The sequence below is a fragment of the Ambystoma mexicanum genome, chromosome 2p, assembly GCF_040938575.1.
Source record: "Ambystoma mexicanum isolate Mex_15411 chromosome 2p, UKY_AmexF1_1, whole genome shotgun sequence".
Lineage (NCBI taxonomy): Eukaryota > Metazoa > Chordata > Amphibia > Caudata > Ambystomatidae > Ambystoma > Ambystoma mexicanum.
This window is the reverse complement of record NC_090923.1, coordinates 104985750-105007192: the sequence shown is the minus strand read 5'-3', so window position 1 is coordinate 105007192 and position 21443 is coordinate 104985750. Positions and strand designations below refer to the sequence as shown.

At 47.0% G+C, this 21443-nt stretch overlaps 1 protein-coding gene across 1 annotated transcript in view; it reads right to left on the bottom strand.

Annotated features, from left to right (window-relative positions):
* Positions 1-21443, bottom strand: part of COL7A1 (collagen type VII alpha 1 chain) — a 782081-nt gene that overhangs the window by 177444 nt on the left and 583194 nt on the right. Inside the window, exons 85-88 of the mRNA XM_069646196.1 lie at positions 14039-14074; positions 10659-10694; positions 9676-9720; positions 8023-8055 (exon numbers count right to left, since the gene is read on the bottom strand). Of these exons, the coding sequence (XP_069502297.1) occupies positions 8023-8055; positions 9676-9720; positions 10659-10694; positions 14039-14074 (150 nt within the window). The remainder of the gene's footprint in view (positions 1-8022; positions 8056-9675; positions 9721-10658; positions 10695-14038; positions 14075-21443) is intronic.

Below are 21443 nucleotides of genomic sequence, written 5' to 3'. Positions count from 1 at the left end.
TTCGGTCCTTTTGGTTTTGAAAAAAAGGGCATTCGATCCTTTTTTTCCGATCCTTTCACCTACAACCCATTGAGACGGCTAAAGGATATATATTGTTCTAACAACCAGAAGTACACACTGTAAACAAAGACAGATTTAGGAACATGCCCGAACCCCATTGGCCAGTTTTGCTTTTGGAATGCTTTTAAATGTCGTCTTTACAGACAGGTGCATGGTACACTTCAGCCCTGTCCTAAAGGGATGTAGGCTACACCCCCAATTCCAGGCAGCACACAACAGTCACAAAGAAAAGTAAAGGGTGGAGGGAGAGAAAGAGAGGGATATGGAGCTAAAGAAGAAAGAGAAACGGGGAGATTGAGGCAAAGCAGGACAGAGAGAGCGAGAGACAAAGTGGGACAAAAAGTGAGAGAGTGATGATGTCAAGAAGATGGAATCTGGTAACAGAGTATGTGGAATGTGGGGGCAGGAGAGATGGTGTATAGGAGCCGCAGGGTGCTCTTAGCAGTCACCCCGATTACCAGCAAGACAGTACTTGGGCCCGACAAAATCCCCACTGCAAGAATGGAAGACTCAACCATAGGGCAAAGTTTACTGTCTTTCTTACAGATCAAAATGACAGGGATCACAGCATGTTGTTTCCAAAGCTCTCGTCCTCCAAACGTGGCTTACTGCGTTTTAAAGGCCAGTGACATCATAAAAACCAGTTACATCCCAAAAACCTATCAGGGATGGGGATTGGTTAGCCAAGCAAAATTATATATGTAATCCATAGGGGTTAGTCTGGTTATTGGATTGCCATATCTGGTGGTTCCTCCTAGGACACCTCTAAATGTAACAAATACAATGTTGCAGGCTAGCCTGAAATTAAGTGGTTCATGCAGCTTAGTGTACCCTAACGTGAAAGGAGCTAGGGAGTGGGCAGGACAGTTCTTCTCAGCCTTGGGACCTTGGACAGCTACCAGGCTGAGTGCACCTATTCAAGGCTATGGGAACGATCACGAAGGTGCTGTGTGTTCCCAATAAGTTGCCATCTCTGATCGCCTAGGCCGTGCGACCACAGGCTTTGAACCTGTGTAATACTTGTATCTTTCCACCTTTGGTTCAATGGGAACAGATTTTCCTCTGTCTACCTCGAATAAATAGGCACTGTCTTATTCTTCCAGGTCACGTGTGTGTGGACCACGAAATAGAGCTCTCCTGTCTGTAAATATGAGGATTTTAGTCTACATTATTTGCAGGTGCCTTGTTGCCTTGGTAAACCGGACACTTTCCATCTCTGCTTATCTTTGTCAAGGAGGTGCACCCTGTCTGTGCTGGAAGCTCTGTCCATCTGCCTTTAGCTGAATCAGGCTACCATTCTCTCCATGTATTTGAAGTTCGTCTTGCTTGCCCCATTCACCTCAATGCACCTATAGCTACCATCTTTGTTTTTATGGCCGCCCATGCTAGTCACAATTAGGCATGTGCAAGCTAGTTGTACTTATTCTTGGCATCTTGCTGTTTCTGCTTAGCAAAGGATATACTGGTGTAAGTGTGTCAGTCATCCAACTACTATGAGTCATAAGCATTTGTTTCGTGTCCAACAGCAATAAACTAAAGTGTTAGTTAGCTTTGTGCATGGATGGCTATATGCTTCATGTCTAATGCATCTACGTCTTGATGTCAGTAGTGACATCATCAGCTTCTCAAGGTTATAGTCAGTCAACGTGTTTGATCGATGGCAACTGTATCTCTTCTATATTGTCATTTGGGTATGGTTTGAATGGCTGTCTGAGCGAATAGCGTTTCTCACATCTGTGATACATCACTGATGGTGATGAAGGTCCCAGGAGTGATCTACATCTCTCATTTCTCTGTCTTCGAGCTGCAAGCTCGGTGGGGGTCAGGAGGGCCACATTCAGATCTTCCACTTCAATGGTTGAAGAGGAAGCAGAGAGGAGGTTGACAAAGGAGCTCCTGTGTCACCAAACATGAAAATAAATCTACTTGTGTATCCTGATACATTGTAGTCCTTTTCATTACTACATTTTGGTGACAAGCGTACCTAACGTCCCACAGGCGCTCTGCCATCTCACAAATGACTCTCATTATATTCCAGCCGCCAGTCGCACCGACAGCGCGATATAGCCAAGGACGGCGTCATGGCCTTTCAGGCTTTTCAGATGGAATGGGCCTCAAGCCTCTGCCCCCATGTTGACAGCAGTATTATATATATGCCTTTCTATATTACTTTTGTTCTGGGGCTTAAAATATGTGCTTTGCAGTGCTCACGTAAAAGCTACGTTTCCTGGAGCCCGTCCGGTCATCTCTTCCCTCAGGGTCTACCTTTCTGCCTTTTAACACTGGTTCCGCTACATCAGCCAACTGCTGACATCAAAGGATGTATACCTTTTCAATGGGCATTTAGTGTTTCAGCTCCCTGCTGGCTGCCATCTCGTGATACTCGGTGACAATAAACTTCTGGCTGTATTTCTTTATATCCAGTATAATGTATGCACCCACAGGTGCCTCAGACTGTTTTCCGCACTAAGCAAGTGGGCCCGCCAACCATCATGTTGAAATGGGCTCCTACACATTTTCAGCCGGGCCTGGATATAGCACCAGAGAAGAGTGCAAACCAGGCTGCAGAGAGAGAGAGAGAGAGAGAGAGAAAGAGGCTTGAGCGCCAGACAGCAGAAGCACAGAAACATAAGACGAATGAGAGGAAGAATGAGAGCATACCAGACTGCAATGACAGGAAGAGAGAGAGAGCGAAACAACAGCAAGAGCGCACCTCACAGCACAGCACTCATCCTGAGAGCAGTGGTCGAGGTGAGCGGGAACTGTCGGGAGCAGAGTTGCACTACTATTTTTTTTTTACTGTTAACAGCTCCATTACTTTGTGCTATAATTTTTCCCATTCTGGAACTGTTCTTTGTGAAGTTAAAGCACACTTTGCCACTTCACCACCGGATATCAGTTACAGCTGAAATGAAATCTATTGCAACTCAATTGGCTGTCAACCAGCATGACTGCACCCCTTGAAAAATATGTTGTAAGTGGTTCCCTTCCTTCCCACTCTGTCCCCCGCTGGAGTGACACTACTTTTTTGGTACACTTTTACCACCACCAGGAGTGACAGACTACACAGCCACAGAGCTAGATCGGCTCATCCTAAAGAGGGCACAGCTAGTCTTAGTTGATTCCTTTTAAATTAATAATTTACATTTTAGCAGTAATTCTACAGGTTGAAATTAGGCGAATCCTATGTTTCTACTGTTAATGGTGCCGGGCTAAGCGACACACGGTGGGTAGGGGTGGTGGTGGGGGATCGATTAAATAAAAGGTAAACGCCGGCACAGCCTGGCATTTTTGGGAAATTGATAGGCCATGTTAGCTGTCAGTCAGCTGTGTATACACCATCTAGCTCAACCAATTGTTCCTCTACATTCCATATTTACCCACACCCAAAGTGAGCCCCTTTAACATGCAAAGTATGATATGATATGATATGATATGATATGATATGATATGATAAGATGTGGCATTTATAACGCACCTATACACAAGTGTTTCAAAGCACGACGAGGCAAGGGAGGGGGAACTGAGGGAAGACAGACAACGATCTTACTAGGCCAAGTGTCATTCAGATCGCGCAAGTGCAAAGGAAGGGGGAGGGGGGAAAGTGCAGTGCATGGGATAATAGAATAACAAGATAAATAAACGGCCAGCAGGTGGCAAGTGCAGGGTGAGTGCAGAACATAAGTGCTAGTGGGGGGACTGTCTGGATACAGAAAACAGTCCACAGGTGCAAGGGTTACCAGGGAGGCAGTGCAGGCGTGCAACTGGCAAGGCTAGGGCCCGAGATAAGATGGGTGGCCAGGTAACCAGTGCAGTTTCAGTAACAGCCAGGACTTTAGCAGGGGAGAGGGGGAGAGAAAGCAGAAGCAAAGAGGAGGGTTTTCAGGTGCTTCCGGAACCGCAGGTGGTTGTCCTCAAGTTTCAGGGAGGCAGGGAGGCTGTTCCAGAGGGAGGCCCCAGCTGAAGAGAGAGATCTGCCACCAACTCGTTGCTTGGAGAAGCGACTGACCCTGAGGGAGTTGGAGGCGGATGAGCGAAGAGCTCGGGAGGGAAGGTATCTAGGAAGAGAGAGTTGAAGGTATTGAGGCCCCAGTCCCCAGAAAGCCTTGTGGACGATGCAGAGGGTTTTGAACTTAATCCTCGCAGCCACCGGGAGTCAGTGCAGAGATTTCAGTCCTGGAGAGATACGATCCCTGGGCTTGAGGCCAAGGACAAGTCTCAGAGTCCTGTTCTGGATGAGTGGCAGAGGGCGTACAGTGGAAGCAGGCAGATTTAGAAAGAGGCTGTTGCAATAGTCCAGCTTAGAGAGAACCAGAGCTCTAGAGACAGTTACCTTCTGGGGGAAGGAGAGGGAAGGAAGAATACCTCTGAGGAGGTGCAGCTGGTAGTGTGACTTCTTAGAGACGTGAGGCGACAAAGAGAGTGTGGAGTCGAAGATGACCCCAAGGTTTTTAGCCTTGCAGGTGGGAGCGGGGAGTGGGCCAAGAGAGGCCGGCCAGAGAGCTACAAGGAAGGAGGGAGTGGGTGTGCCGATGAGGAGAATCTCAGTCTTACTGGGATTAAGGCAGAGGTCATTGGCGGCACACCACTCCTGGATAGAAGATAGACAGTCAGAGATGAGGGATGGAGAAGAGGTGGCCGAAGGTAGCCTGAAAATTAGCTGAGTGTCATCCGCATAGCACTGAAAGTTGGGACAGAGAGCGGCAATGCGGTGGGCAAGGAGTGCCAGGTATTGGTTGAACAGCCAGGGAGAGAGGTTAGACCCCTGGGGGCCACCACAGGTAGAGAGGAAGATAGCGGAGAGTAAGGATCCAAGTTGGACCTGGGAGGGTCGGTCAGAGAGGAAGGAAGTCAGCCACTCCAGGGCCTGACCGGTGATACCTAGGTTAGCACGGAGACAATTAAGCAGGATGGCATGGTTGACAGTGTCAAAGGCAGAAGAGAGATCAAGCAAGATGAGAACACACGGGGTGTTAGAGTCACGGTTGGAGAGCAGGTCTTCACGGATGTTCAGGAGAGCAGTTTCCGTGCTTCTGGCAGCTCTGAAGCCAGACTGATGGTCATGAAGACAACCAACAGATTCAGTGTGGAGATTTAGCTGGGAGATGGCCGGTTTCTCCAGGAGCTTGCCCAGGAAGGGAGTGATGGAGATTGGGCGATAGTTAGCCAGGCAAGAGGGATCGGCAGAGGGTTTCTTAAGAAGAGGGTGCACAAGGGAGTGCTTCGGGGGGAAGGGAAGACTCCAGTGGCGAAGGAGTGGTTGCAGAATTCAGCCAGGGCAGGGACAAGGGTGTCAATATGGTCCTTGATGGTTTTGGAGGAACAGGGGTGAACCTGTTTTGACGAGACTTTCATAGATCGGACTTGTCTAGAAACCTTGTCAGCGGAGAACAGGGGAAAGGCGGAGAAGGCGGGAGGAGAGGTGGCTGCAGAAGAGCCAGAGGAAGAACAGGGAGTATAGGGAGGGGAGAGGAGGCGAGTGAGGACAGGATGTCCTGAGTTTTAGAGATGAAGTGAGACGCCAGTGCCGTGCAGAGGGCCTGGGAAGCGACAGGAGAGGTAGAGACTGCGGCAGGATTGGCCAGTTCCTTGCAGATTTTAAAGAGTTCAGCCGAGTTGTTAGATGCCGCGGAGATGCGGGCTTGGATATGAGCTCTCTTCTTGGTGGGGACAGAGAGCCAGTATTGCCTTTGGAGCAGGCGACAGGCCATTTTGTCAGAGGATGAACAAGAAGCACGCCATGTCCTCTCAGCCACCCTGCACTTGCGTTTAAGGTCGACGAGGTCTGAGTCATACCAGGAGTTGCACTTGGCCTTGTGCTTCAGGTGTATCCTCATGACAGGGGCAAGGATATCAAGAGTATCAGAGATATCAGAGTGGAGAGTGGAGAGGGCTGTGTCAGGGTGAGAGTCAGCCAAAGGGATGGGGGGTGAGAAAGTGGCAGCGAAAGCCTCAACTGATACGCGCTTCATGGGTCGGATGACCGAGAAGGTGGGTGGCAGTGATGGAAGTGGCTTGGCCTGAGAGGTAGAGAGGGTGAGATGGGAGGAAAGGAGAAAGTGATCACTCCAGGAGAGGGGAGCGGTGAGGGGGACAGAAAGGGGAAGGTCTGAGGAGATCAGAACATCCAGAGTGTGCCCTGCAGAGTAAGTCAGGCCAGAGGGGAGAATAGTGAGTGAGAGAGAGTCGCAGAGGTCACGAAAGAGTCCAGAGGAAGGACAGGAAACATCCAAGTGGATGTTGAAGTCTACAAGAAGGAGGAGTTGAGTGGTCGAGGCCAGGGGTGAGGAGGAGAGGTCCGCCCACTCAGAGAGGAAGGAGGAGCTTTGACCAGGTGGCCGATAGATAGTAGCCACAGTAAGGGAATAGCTAGGGGAGAGAGAGAGCCTGCAGACGAGGCATTCAAAAGAGGAGTAGGCCTGCGTAGGAATGACAGAGGCAGGAATCCACTCGGGGAAGATCAGTGCTACATCCCCTCCGGAGCGGATGGACCTGGGTGCGGAGAGTATCTTGTAGCCATCAGGGAGGAGTGTGTCAAAGCTGGTGACAGAGCTGGCTGTAAACCATGTCTCAGTGAGACCGAGGACGTCGAGGTCAAGTTCTTCCAGAAGGCGGCAGATGTCGGAGGAGTGTTTGACAGCTGAGCCAGAGTTAAGAGTGGCAATGTGGAGTAGTTTGCCACCCTTGAAGGACTTCCGGGGAGGGGTACAGATCAGCGGTACGCCCTGCGGAGGTATGGAAGGAGCCGGAGTGGGGGCAGAGAGGGAATGAGAGGGCAAAGTAGCCAAGGGGTGGGCAGCAGGGGGAGGCGAGGAAGCCGTGGAGGGGGGAGAGGGGACAGGGGGAGAGGAGAGGAAATTGATGAGGTGCGGAAAGCATCTATCAAAGAGGTGAAGGTTAGCCTGCGGGCCTTGGACCAGGACGGTCCCATTTGAATAAACATTAATGATGACCCTAGAGGAGTGGAAGGAGGCCAGGAGGGCATCCCACCGGGTTCCAACATTAATGGGAGAAGAAGAGAAAGGAGAGAGCACAGAGACCATATGTAGGGTCCATAGGTCTGGCGAGGGAACGACAAAGAGGATGTCCGTGAGAGTTTCCTTGGAGGAGGCACTGGTATAGGTGTCAGCGATAGGGAGGCCTGGGTTGGAGACCAGGATATCCTTTTTAAACTTCTTCCTACCAGATTTCGTGAGGAGGGCATGATAGTCAATAGAGAAGCAGTTAGAAAAGATCGGAGCGACAGAGAGCACCATAGAGTAGGAGGGGAGAGGAGAGAGGTGCAAGGGAGAGGGGACACTAGGCAAAGGACACCGGGTAGGGTGCAGGCAGACGAGACAGCGAGAGGCAGGAGGGTGGCAATCAGCCAAGACGAACAACACTCAGGATTAAGGAACTATCAAAGAACCATCTGCTCTGGCCTTTGCGTGAGGTCTTGGCCTATTCAAAATACTGGGCATTTTAGGACCACCATTCAAGCACCGCACAGACTGAAAGTGCACAATGCGCTGCCACCCCCTATTAATTTGGCGACCCGGTTTAAACTGATCGGCTACATTTGAGCAAAGAATTCACTATTGTCAATACACTCTTAATTACTTTTGAAGTTTTCCTTCAGACTAGGGGCTCGATTCATGGAACTTTTAGCACACCTACACCCCGATTCACAGAGCGGTGCAAAGTGTATTTTTGCCACTCTCGCAGCAGTGCCAAGTCACTTTGCAACGCGCTGAAAGTTCCATCGGGCCCTGAATCGGGCCCCAGTTATCTAAAATACAGAAAGCAATATATTCGGAAATGTGTGGGTGGATGTGCAAAGCTCCACATATTCACTGTTATTCTGTGATCACAGGGACCCCTGCTATATGTACATTGTCACTAAAGGAGCAAGGTTAACGAGGGGAAATGAGAGACACAGGGATTGAAAGAAATAACAATGCCATGACACTTATTGGTACTCACCCTCGTACTGGGGCCAGGTTCACCTTGGTTACCCTGCAGACAGAAGAGGCAAGTTTAAGTACACAAGCCATAACGAACACAACATCTTCGGTGCCGCTGACCATTCTGAATAAGGCTGCAAGCCCATGGGGAGCGTAATGAAAAGGTGGGGGTGGTACAGACAGATCAGAAGTGGAAAATAAACATTAACTACAATCCTCGCCACACTATAGTGCCAGCCTCCTTACCCCTCCACCGACACATGGAGGAGGAGTGGGGTCTAAAGATGGATCTGCTACACCTGGTCAAAAGAGTTGATTAGTGGTTTGCGAGTTCTCATTTCTCTATCGTTTTTTTTTACCTATCTCTATCAGTGCTAATTCTGAGTGATCCATGTTTTTTTGCAAACCTATAACCACAGACTCATTTCCTTTCAAGAGTAGGACAAGAGGTACAGTTGTTTTAGAATTCGGCAGGTGCGTGCAGGACATATGCAGCATTAACATCATTATAATAAAGTTGGAATATAACTGAGAGGGGTGCTGACGGTATGCAGACTTTCCATCGATTTTTTTTTCAATCAATGGTTTTTCCATCGAATTCTTTCCAACGAAGAAATGTGCATTGAATGCATATTTTTGCATATTTTAGTGGGGTAAAGGGTTAATTTTGTTTGGGATGTGTTTTTAAGGGTTAAAAACATAGGGTTGGGACGGACCCCCCCCCAAAAAACCAAGAAAAAAATGCATTTGATGCACTATTTGTTGGAAAAAATTTGATGGTACTTACCTTCGATGGAAAAAATACAATGGAAAGACATGTAACCGCTGCTGACCAACATTAGATATGTCTATCATGTCTTCACTAATAGTGCGAGTTATCAATTGTAGGTCTAATGGGATCTATTAAGAAAATCCAGAGGCGAGAACACAGCTCCAATTATAGGAGAGATCTCCATTGGCTGCCGGTGCGGAACCGCATCAACTTTAAAGTAGTAACTCTGATGCATCACTGCCTATCTGTGACTGTCCCTCACTACTTTAAGTCCTTAGTCTCCCTCTACAACCCAACCAGATCTTTGTTTTCCTCCAACCTGGCAAAGGTCAATTGCCCTGGATTTAAACGCTCTAATGGCCTAGGAAGATCGTTACCAGTCTGTGCTGCTACATTGTAGAATGCGCTCCAACTTCAATTTAGACAGGAAGAGAATACAAGGGCTTTCTGCAGAGCATTAAAAACTCATCTCTTCAAATAACTGATCGCCCAATTAATTTATTGGGTCCCTTTGGGATCTTGATTTTCCTGTCTATATGTTTGTCCACTTAGTGTAATTGTGCGCCCTGATGCCTGCGGGCTGTCGGCACATTATAAATAAATAAAAATGAAAAAGAAAATATATTTAGCGGCCATAAATATTTAAACGCAGTGTTGTCAAGCAGGTTTTCTCAGTTGGATACAAATGTCACTGGATCAGGCCTTGTAGATGAGCGCTTACGAACAAGGTTACGCACTGTACTCTTAGTCCAGACGCCAATTTCATCCATACTCTTGGGACGTCCACACAGAAGGAGAAATGGGCAGTACATGTACGCTCTTTCACTGCCAATAGCACATACTACTCACTGACATGGAGCAGTCATCTGTGGTCAGGAAGTTGTAATATCTCACACCTACCTTTATTCCTGGGGGTCCCTGAGGGCCTTGCGATCCTGCGAGACCCTGGAGGAGAAAACAGAGGAATGTCACCTGTCCAATATGTACAAATCACCATGTGAGGGTTATCAAATCTCAACCAATTGTAACATGTTGTGTACCCCAGCTCTTTGGGGAGCAATAGGCGTGACAGTGCAAGCATTCGCCACAAACACGAAAACTATGAAATACTGGAGACTAGACATGGGTTCTGTTTGAATACCAAAGGCTGAAAAAGCCAAATAAGTGAAAAAATAAAATATAATGCCAATATATACAGTACAATACATTTGGAGCCTCATATGGGTTTCTAATGTGTGACCATAGGGGAGGGAGATTCCCCCTTCCTTGCTTTGTTCTTTTCTTTACTCTTTTTCATACTTTCTTCCTTTCCTCTTTCGTTGGTTCATTCTTTCTTTACTATCGTTTCTTCTTTCATGCTTTGTTTTTCTTTCTTTACTCTTTCATGCTTTCATGTTTTCTTCTGTTAGCCTCTCCTACTTTCATGATGCTTTCTTTCTTTACTCTCCTCCCTTTTGTGTGCTTGCTCCTACTCTCTGTCCTTCTTCCATGCTTTCTTTACTCTCCCTGTTTCGTGCACTCTTTACGGCTATCTTCTTTCATACTTATCTTTATTCCTAAATTACCTTTTCTTTTCTTTCCTCCTTCTCATATTGCCTTTCTTTCATTTGTATCTTCATGATTCCCTATGCATATCCCCTTTCTTTCTTTGCTGCCTTCTTTCATTCTTTCTTTAATCACTATTTCCTTACCCTTTATTTTGTATTCCTTATTTATTTCACAATCTTTCTTTGCTATCTTTCTATGAAGCATCATAACCAGTCGCCAGTCTTCTCTATGCTATCAACCCTGACTGGAAGGTAAGATCTCTTGGTGCACACTGTGACGATTCCTATTGCCAGTATGGGCTGATATGAGTGAATATAAACATGCATGTTACTTACAGGCGGCCCTTGAGCACCTGGCTCTCCAGGGGTGCCCTGCAATCGAAACAAAAACAATACAAACATCAGACATCTAACTCGCTTGCCAAGAGTTGACATGAGTGCATCTGAAAGAGTTAAATGTTGAACTGAGCATAGTCAGTTGCTGACATCTCAAGACACTTCTGGGCAAACAGCTGACCCGGAAGTCTAATGTGAAAACGGATGCGTGTTATGGGAAGAACCTAAAAAAGTAAGGGCAATGTGCACATTTTACAAACACGTTATTATTAGCAGTTAATATCTTTTTGGCTTTGCCCATCTAGACACTTGTAGTTAGTTAATTGAAGGAATCTATAATTGGAGGCACTAAAGCACATGGAGGACAATGAGGGCCAGTAGCAGAAGCAAATAACAGGAATCCACAGTGCATGTGGGGGTCTATGTACGAATGCATGCATGTATGGGATGTAGAATGTAAAACCCTACTTGGGAAAGCGACACAGCACTCTGCATAGGGGATGCCCACAGAAGACTACACGAGGATAATTAAAAAACAAATAACGGGGCATTTCTGCACACACAGACTGTGAGAGAGTAATGGAAGAAACAATTAACAGGATGCAGCACTGCACTTATGGAGCTTTAGGAGGTCAATGGAAGAAGCCAATATTAGGAGGAAGTAACATATGGGGAGGACTATAGAGGGGTTACAGAAGAAGCCATTAGTAGGAGGCCGCACTGCACACAGAGGATTATGAGAGAGTAATGGAAGAAACAATTAACAGGACACAGTACTGCACTTAGGGAGCTTTAGGAGGTCAATGGAAGAAGCCAATAGTAAGAGGCATTAACATATGGGGAGGACTATAGAGGCGTGTCAGAAGAAGCCATCAGTAGGAGGCAGTATCACGCATAGAGGACTGTGAGAGAGTAATGGAAGAAGCAATTAACAGGACACAGTACTGCACTTCAGGAGCTTTAGGAGGTCAGGGGAAGAATCCAATAGTAGGAGGTGTAGCAAATGGAGAGGACTATAGAGGGGTGGCAGAAGAAGCATCAACAGGAGGCAGACAGATTCCCAGTGTACTGGGAAGGTTAATAAATGTTGGAGTCCGCCGTTTGCCTTAGAGGGTGGGTGTGCAGTGATGGCACTTTCCTGTGGGTCTGATGACTTTTACTGTATGTGGAACGTCTTTGCCCTCTAGTGACTGTGTGCACTCCCTCAACGGTAGCACCCTTACCCTGATTAACTATGGGCTTGTGTTGCCTGCCTTGCAACACAAAGCACACCAGAAGTTTGTTTGGTTTTAATGGGTTGTCTTAGGCTACCAGATGCCATTTAGTATAGTGTCTTTCAAAACCTCCTTCAGTGTATTGCTAGGTCAGCATTTGCTCAGTTCACCATCAACCCATCATAGAATAGCCATTCTGATTCATGCTGGTCCAGTGATGCCAATCAGTGGCCAGTGTGCAGTTCCACATGCAACTACATAACATAGGACCCCGAAACTAGCAACCTCATACGTGTCTGAACCTTAGAGCGGCTCATGAGGTCCAGAGGTCAATTCAGCACCAATTAGTGGGGTCCTTTTGGAAACTTCCTCCTCAAAGCAAATGGGGGATTCAAATCTGTAGGGTTCCAGGAGAGTGATGCCATGTTCAGTGGGTATTGGCATCGGCTAGCTTCATTGACAAATCTCGGTTACTTGTGGGTTCTCCATTGTCCACTTTAGAGGAGCACATTTGACCATGATATTAACTATGCTTTCTCTAGGAGTTAGTGCATATTGTGGAGAGGTGTCCCAATAGGACCTAGCCAGCATTTCAGTGCAAGATCTGGACGCGCAGCTAGGGTGTGGGTTGGATCGCACTGGAAACATTAATTCTATCATCCCCAACAGGGCAGCTATGCATCAATGATTTGTTGATGCAGGTTTGAAAGGATAACGTTTGAACAAATATATTTAAAAGACAAAGGCCCTCATTACGAGTCTTCCGTTAACCCGCGGGCGCTATCGGCGGGTTACCAGCAGACAGTTATATGTCATTTCATCGACAGTTGGTATTTCGACAGGTTTTTTAACGAATATATTTATACGGAAAAAACTAATCAAAATTGATTTTTTTGGGGCACTCCCAAGCCCCTATTGTCTTTTCACTATTCCCTACCCACCACCCCTTATATACACTTTGCCAACCCCCCCTATACATTTCGATTCGTTTTTTCGTTAAAAAATATTTGTTAAAAAAACCCTTCAATAGAACGACTGTCGATGAAAGGACGTTGTGCCCCGGCAGACTCGCCTTACTGTTTCCGCTGCCTGATATCTCGGTGCTACCGGGATATTACAGACAGAGGAACGGTAAGTTCCCATTCCGGTGGAAATGGGAACCCTGAAGCACCCGCACGGTTTGTAACGGTGCCGGGGTGTGAGTGATTTGTTCTGCCGGTAGGGGCCTGAACTACCGGAAAGTCAGGACAGCCGATGCTTCACAGCCCCTACCGGCAGACTTGTAGTTTGCTGGTTGGGAAAAGGAGCCATTAACTGATGGAAAGTGTATACAAATATGAATTTTCAAAGCTTAATTTTCGAGATTTAATTTTAAAACGTACAAACTTTGATGTTTCAAAATGAATACGTCCAATAGGCCTTTGTTCAAATTTGCGTCAGTAGTGTTTGTGCTTTTCTCTTAAATTGGCACCTGTCTACTGGAAAATGATTTCAGAAATGAACCCAAATTGCCAATGAGGGGAATGATATTGACTCACTGCTGATTAAATCTGACGATTCTTGGATCTGCAGCAAAGGTGGGCTGGCAGACAGGGAAAGGAGGGCTTTCTAGAGGCCAGACGCCCAGGGCAGTTATGCCACTAGCGCTGCTCCAGGCACTGGACCATCAAGAAATCTCCCCATTTCCCTACAGAGCCTTACTTCTCCATGGTGTCCAGACATGCGTGCAATGCTGTACAGTCATATTGTCCCCCCAAAACATGCAACATTTTACAGCATGCAAAGCCTTGTTTCAAAGCCATCAGAATTCATTTGAACAGGAAAAGGGCATTCATTCCAAAATAGCCAAACTACTGCATGCAAACTGCAGAAAAGAGCGGAAGTTAGTAAGAGTGGAAACACCTACCGGTCGTCCGAGAACTCCAGGAAAGCCTGGCAAACCCTGCAAATATTTAATTCAAGCCACAAGATTAGAAAGGAAAGGAGGGGCCACCGCCCAGTCTGGCGCATGCCTGCCCGGCCGATGCCGTGGCACAAGGCAAAGCCGCGCAAGACCACTAGAGTTAGAGAGAGAGAGATACACAAGAAGACCAACCAGGCAGGAAAAGCACAGTGAAGCCACCTACAGAGGACCCCGGTACAAGCCCTTCTCATTGGGTTACTTACAGCTGGGCCGGGTGGCCCTTTAAACCCTTGCTCGCCCTAGATCAAAGGCAACAGACACAAAATGGCAAGACATCAAAAGACAGAACTGTCCTTGCTTTGTTCATTGGGTTAGAAGAGGTCGGTCTTACATAAAAAATGGGACGGGCTACACTGAAAAGTGCTAGCATATTTGATGATATAGACTGTGCTTATAAACATTTCTTTTTCATGCTTCCAATAACTGCAGGAACAAAAAACAAAAGGACTGATGATTATGACATCATCGTGTTAAAACACAGCAGTGTCACCCTAAGCGTTGCTCGACTTTGTGGCTTCATAAACGTAGGTTCCTATTAGGGTTCAGCCGCTCGACCTACCGAATAGTAAAATTAGAAAAGGTTACTCACCGTTGCAACTCCTGTATATAGTCCTTCAGATCCATCAGTCGATTTAGGGGATGGTAGTGAGCAAAGGAGTCATAACACTTGTAATCTGTGTTTGGTCTACTAAACTGGTTGAGTTCTGAGATGAGGTGGCTTTGGATGCTCCCAGTCCCTCTTGACACCCAGCCAGAGCCTATCACCTCAGTTATGGTGATAATATGTTACAGGAGATGGGAGTTGAGGAGAAGGAGGTTGGCTGTCTAGGAAGGAAGTACTAACTGTCCTTTCCCCTTTAGTTCTATAATTTGGGAAGATGAATGAAAGTGGGGCTGGCAGACAGTGATCAGAATGGGCTCACTCAAGTGATATTGGGCATGGTTTAGCCAAACTGAGCCTAGGCCCTAGAGCATCAAGCACATAGAGTCTGCAGAAGGCGTACTCAGCCCCCCAGGCGGCAGCTTTAAAGGCTGCATGAATCGGGAGGTGCCTTGGGTAGGCAGTGGAGGTTGTCTTGACTATTAAGCAGATCTCTGGATTCATGTAGTAGGAGGACGAAACCCAAAATACTCGGGAGGGCTATTGGGCCGAGAGGAGGGTTCAAGGCCAACGCGCTCGGCTTGGAAGCAAGACCACACGAGGCAACACAGGTTCAATCCCCAGGTCTGTACTTAGAAACCTCTGGGTATGAAGCGCGTTATAAATAATTACAAATTACAATTACCGCAAATGCATTGGTCGCTACTTATCGGGAAAAGAGGCATCAACAGTGGTAAATAAATGAAAAGACGGTTAAACGTCCTTAGACCTCTCCGGATAGGATTGAATAGCTCTACACATATCGATGCTATGTACGAGGGACCTGCCGAGCTCACCACAGCTGCTTCACCACATTTGCTTAAGGACTACTACACTGCATTATTCTCCTGCCTTTTTAGCTGGTGGCGGGAGAAAGGCATAATTTGGGTTCAAGGTTCCATGGGGGGGTGAGGAGGTGGTGGGGGTGCTGAAGCCGTTTATCAATCAATCATTCAATAAATCATCATACTTTCTTCACCATATGCCATGAACTCAAAAACATATATACAATACATACAAACTCGTCACTGATGCATGGGAGCGAAAAATAACGTGACTTGAAGATAAAAACCAGGTATGAAAAGGCTCGGAGGGCACCTATACAATTGAATCTAAACAACGAAGGGGAGAGATAACTCGCGCCCCTATAAAAAATAATTTACTGTGGCAGTTTTACAGCTTCCATTTTTAGACACAGCCGTAGCTCATACAATAAAACAAGGTAAGTATAACAAAATTGTCCATCATTGGAAACCCAAGTCAGTTTACGTGGCCTATTAACAGATACTGGGCCTCATTACAAGGTCCCCAGACTACAGGACCGGCAAACTACAAGTTCCGGGTGCGGGTGCCTTTTCGCCCGTTCTGCAAAAGCATTTTTGGGTGCTAGCCCCTCATAAATATGCAGCAAAAGTGCAATGATGTATTGAGTCGTCCTTGACCCTTGTAACATTCTTTCTCAGTCCGAAAATAACACTAGGAATTGCATAGCTAAACAGATTTCTTGATTGCAGTCCATGGCCACTTTCAGAAGGAATGGAGGATGAACCCTTGATACAGAATGATCATTCCGTCAAACACATGGCAGGGCTCCTCAGTGAAGAGGGTCTTCAGCTGACTGACCATGCAAGCGGAAATAATAGACCCCAAAAGCTATTTTCCTTGTAAGCATTCTAATATCCGGAGAAGTCGTTGGCTCGAAGAGCCTGTGAGAAAGGGAGTTAAGTACCACCTTTCTGGTAGATGGAAAGGGCGAACAAGTCCTTCAAAGTGTTTCCTTGCGACACTCTGCACAGAAGTAAACTGTTCTGGAGAGCTGCACATTGTCCAATGTCTGGTAAATAGGGCTAGCAAGACACAGTTCCCCTTATTACCTGAGTGGGGAAGATCAGAAACAACAGAGAGCAGAGGACCTATAGAGGATGTGACAGAGCAGAGGGCCTGTAGAGGGTGTTACAGAGCAGAAGGCCTGTAGATGGTGTGACAGAGCAGAGGGCCTGTAGAGGACATGACAGAGCAGAGGACCTGTAGAAGGTGTGACAGAGCAGAGGACCTGTAGATGTTTCAGCGCAGAAGGCCTGTAGAGGATGTGAAAGAGCAGAGGGCTTGTAGAGAGTGTGGCAAAGCAGAGGACCTGTAGAGGATGTGACAGAGCAGAGGGCCTGTAGAGGGTGTGACAGACCAGAGGGCCTATAGAGGATGTGACAGAGCAGAGGGCCTGTAGAGGATGTGACAGAGCAGAAGGCCTGTAGATGGTGTGACAGAGCAGAGGACCTGTAGAGGATGTGACAGAGCAGAGGACCTGTTGATGGTGTGACAGATCAGAGGGCCTGTAGAGGATATGACAGATCAGAGGGCCTGTAGAGGGTGTGACAGGGCAGAAGGCCTGTAGGTGGTGTGAAGGGCCTGTAGAGGGTGTGACAGAGCAGAGGGACTGTAGACGATGTGAACGAGCAGAGGGCCTGTAGTGGGTGTGACAGACCAGAGGGCGTGTGGATGGTATGACAGAGCAGAAGGCTTGTAGAGGATGTGACAGAGCAGAGGACCTGCAGAGGATGTGATAGAGAAGAGGTCCTGTAAAGGGTGTGACAGAGCAGAGGGCCTGTAGAGGATATGACAGAGCAGATGGCCTGTAGAGGGTGTGACAGAGCAGAAGGCCTGTATAGGATGTGACAGGGCAGAGGACCTGTAGAAGGTGTGATAGAGCAGAGGACCTGTAGATGGTGTGTCAGAGCAGAGGGCCTGTAGAGGATGTGAAATAGCAGAGGGCCTATAGAGGGTGTGACAGAGCAGAAGACCTGTAGATGGTGTGTCAGAGCAGAGGGCCTGTAGAGGGTGTGACAGAGCAGAGGACTTGTAGATGGCATGACAGAGCACAGGACCTGTAGAGGATGTGAAAGAGCAGATTGCCTGTAGAGGGTGTGACAGAGCAGAGGACCCGTAGATGGTGTGTCAGAGCAGAGGGCCTGTAAAGGATGTGACAGAGCAGAGGACCTGTAGAGCATGTGATAAAGCAGAGGGCCTGTAGATGATGTGACAGAGCAGAGGACCTATAGAGGATGTGAGAAAGCAGAGGGCCTGTAGACGATGTGACAGAGCAGAGGGCCTGTAGAGGGTGTGAAAGACTAGAGGGCCTTTAGATGGTATGACAGAGCAGAAGGCCTGTAGAGGATGTGACAGAGCATAGGACTTATAGAGGATGTGACAAAGCAGAGGACATGCAGAGGATGTGACAGAGCAGAGGACCTGTAGAGGATGTGACCGAGCAGAGGACCTGTAGAGCATGTGACAAAGCAGAGGGCATGTAGAAGATGTGACAGAGGAAAGGGCCTTTAGAGGATGTGACAGGGTGAAACTCTCAAATAACCAATAGCAGAAGGAACTCAGATTTCTCCTGTATTGTTTATATTGAGCCAGAATTCCTTTTTTGGGGATTCTAGAATCACTGTTTGGGGCACCTCATCCTGTTACATTTCGCACTGTCTTTTTTGGTTCTCTGTTCTCTTTTTGGTGGCTTGTGGGACAACTCCTGAAGTCCACTAATGGTTTTTGTAAAATATACACTGGTCCAAAGTGAGGCTTATTGAGAGCACTGCAAACTGGTCATGAATGGTTCTTACCACAAAATAAAGGTATGATGGGGCGGGTGGGGACATGAAAGTACACATTCTGCAGATCCAAAGACAGGACTCAGTTATGCACCTTCAGAGCTTTGAGGATCTGCTCAGGGGTGACCATCCTGAAGGGGTCTATATGGAGGGGCTTTTTAAGGAGTCTCAGATCTACGATGGGTCTGAGCCTTCCATTCTTTTTGGGTATGAAGACCTAACAGGAATGCTACCCTGTCCCGACTTCCTCTGCCACTGGCCTCTTCAGCATCAGCTGAGTCACTTTCTCCAACAGAGGCAAGTGGCGGATTTTAACATGGCTTTTGCAAAAATGGGTATCCGTAGCCTGCTTCCAACACTTTCATGAAGCACTTGTCCATTGTGAACCTGTGCCATGTTTCTGAAAATCATCATATCCCTGCAGGCGACTCGTGATGAAACATGTTTGGAACAGACAAGAAGGGTCTTGAAGCCATGTATGGAGTGCTAGAAGGCCGTGAAGCCACGTCTTTTGGTTTACCACCGCCTTTTCCTCTGTTACACCTACAGTTCTTGTGAGTTTGTTGTGTCTGACCTTGTTGGTTTGCGCATATGTCACTGGGAGGACAGTGGTAAGGATTATACCCGGCCCTGCCTTAAAACAAAGAGTATGTGTATGTAGGAGCCGATACCCCCAAAGATTAAGCTGTCTTGGCTTTTGTTGCCTTTTGGTCCAAACAAGTCTGACCCATCAAAGGCCATGTCCATCAGTTCGAATGTTTGTGGTTCATGCCCACAAGGGCCTCTGTATGACTCTGTATGACTGCAAGAATCCCCATGGAGTGCTGTCTAGGCCAATTTGTTGCAGGTTTCTGGAGATTAGGTATCTTTTCCATATGCTACCAGCTTCTGAAAAGACTACTGTCTGTCTGAGGGTAGTTGATTCCCTGCCATCTATGCTGCTTGTTGCAATGCTTTGGAATATCTCGATAGTGTGTGATTAAAATTACATTTACAATTGAGATACATTGAGAGTAGGAAGATGTAGGCTGCATGACTCAAAAACATCCCGTCCCTAGACGTCTCATTTTCCTGGTTCCCTATCAGGATGAATAGTGGGGAAAGCCACGCGCCTTGGTCTCGTGGTAGCAGCCTTTGCAATTACTCTGGGCACATGGGTAGAAAATTAGACAAATAGGGTCTGTCTGAAATGCCCTGTGTTTCTGGACCAAATCTTTATCCATGGAAGGGGCAGAATCTGGCCTTCTCTATGATGGCAGCAGTTTATGCGTAAGGGCCCCCCAAGGGGTGTGCACTGGAGCTTTCAGCTATTTCTGCTCCAGAATATATGTTATGGTGTGCCAGCACTCCCTATGTGGGCGCTTGTAAGCCTAAGGTGTGGTTAGACTTCTTTAGAAGGGTTCTGTAGGACCCAGCGATTGGTCCCATTGACTGAATTGGTCCCACAGCTTTTTCACAGCAGTCAGTGGATGATTCCAGACTACTGCCACCATGAGCTCTACACACAGCTGAAATAACATTCCCTCCGAGTGATCCCTCTCTTAATGTCATCCTTAGTATTGAAAATACCTACACATCTTTGCAATCGAGTTTTCCTTCTGTCAAAATCCAACACTGAAGACATTTTTGCAGGAGTTGGAGTATGTAAAGAGATTTCCCTTCCATCCTGTGCTGTGCCCTGAATGTTTTTCTTTTGGCTCCGTCATGGCTTGTCTTATTCTGTGCCGGCATGGGTAACGTCAACCCACAGACTCCTTTAGAGCCGTCTCTGAGATCAAGCGTTTTGGCATGTAGAGTGAGGCTTTTCACTTTTTTCCAGTCTCAAGGCACAGTTGAAATGGCAGGAACCACTGAGGGTTGTTCAGAAAATGTGTCCACTACCATTAAAGGTTTACCATTTTTCTGGAGTTGGGGAAGAAGATGGAAATAGGGGGATGGTGTTCAAGATTCAAGCCACAGTTATTTTCTTAGATTTGCACCTGTGCGTATTGTTTTTTTACAGGAAGAGGGCGTGTCTGCTCTACAGGACATCAACTCACTGCAGAGATTGTGACAAAGTCAATTTCATTTTCTTTTTTGTGCGCTTTGCTCCAACCTCTTTTTTTCGAAATGTGTGTCTGAGGAACCGACTTTGGTGTGGAAGTCTTCACCGCTGTGGTCTTTATAGTAGAGGCCAAGTAAAGCCTCTCAGTCCTCTCATGAACCCCTTTGGGGTGCATCGACAGCAAGGGCCTGCGCTCCTCAGCACCATGGCTTTTACCAAAATAAAACAAGCAAGAGGAGGGTGTGGCAGTGACTGACATAAAATGGTGAACTGAGGAACAACCATTAAAGCCTGTAGTCAGGGATGTAATAATCCTGAGTGACTACGGGGCCCTACTAGCCTTCACAGCGAATTTACACTGATGGAAATGCTTTTGATTTTCACACAGTTTAATCCAGGCCAACCATCTCCATTCAGACTTAGTTACATTTCTGCATTTAAGCGTGAAACATTTGAGCGATGACAAGACAATGGGGCTCATTCTAAGGTTGCCCGTATCCTGGCGGAAAATCCGCCAGGATACCGGCAAACGGATTTAGCGCTACTGCCACTTGGTCCGGCGGTAAGGGAGGTCAATCTCCATCCCATCGGGCTCCATAGGGGAATTTGCATGTATCACCTGCACCGGTACCTGTAATGCACACGACTTGCCTCCAGCCAAGGTGCGCCACCGGCAAACTTGTAGTTTGCCGGTCCGGAAAAGTGTTGGTAGACGTTATAACCGCCACTTATTTTCCAGACCCGCAAACTTGGAATGAGTCCCAAGTGTGCAAACAGGCTGAAAAGTGTCAAATACAAGCACCCATACTTCCCAGCTGCATAACACAAAGGCCACGGGACAGTCTACTAGAGAGCAAGAGAAAACAGAATTAAAAAATCATGGAAAACATACATTTATAAGTTCATATTCATACATGCACAGGTCACATTAAATCCTAGGAACCAGGAGAATGTTTTTTTTATCCTAAGACTACTTAACATCAGATGGCATATACATGTCCTTATCCATCAGCCTTCAGTTCAACCAGTTTCCCTTCTCTCAGTGCCAGGCTCCTTCACCGGATAACTGCCCAAGCACCACAGATAGGAGAATGAACCGAAAGGAATGGCTTCCTGAAGACGGGAATATTGAGGAAAGTAAAGCATTTAGAAAGAGAACTAGTCCTGCAGATTGTTCTGGGCAGACATTCAATGTAAACAAACGCTTACATGAATTTAGGGGTGAGGATTAGAAATAGAGTCTTTAAGCTGAATGATTACACCTATACGCAGGTACTACGTGTAGGTAAATCATTTTGGGGATTTCAAACTTAGTA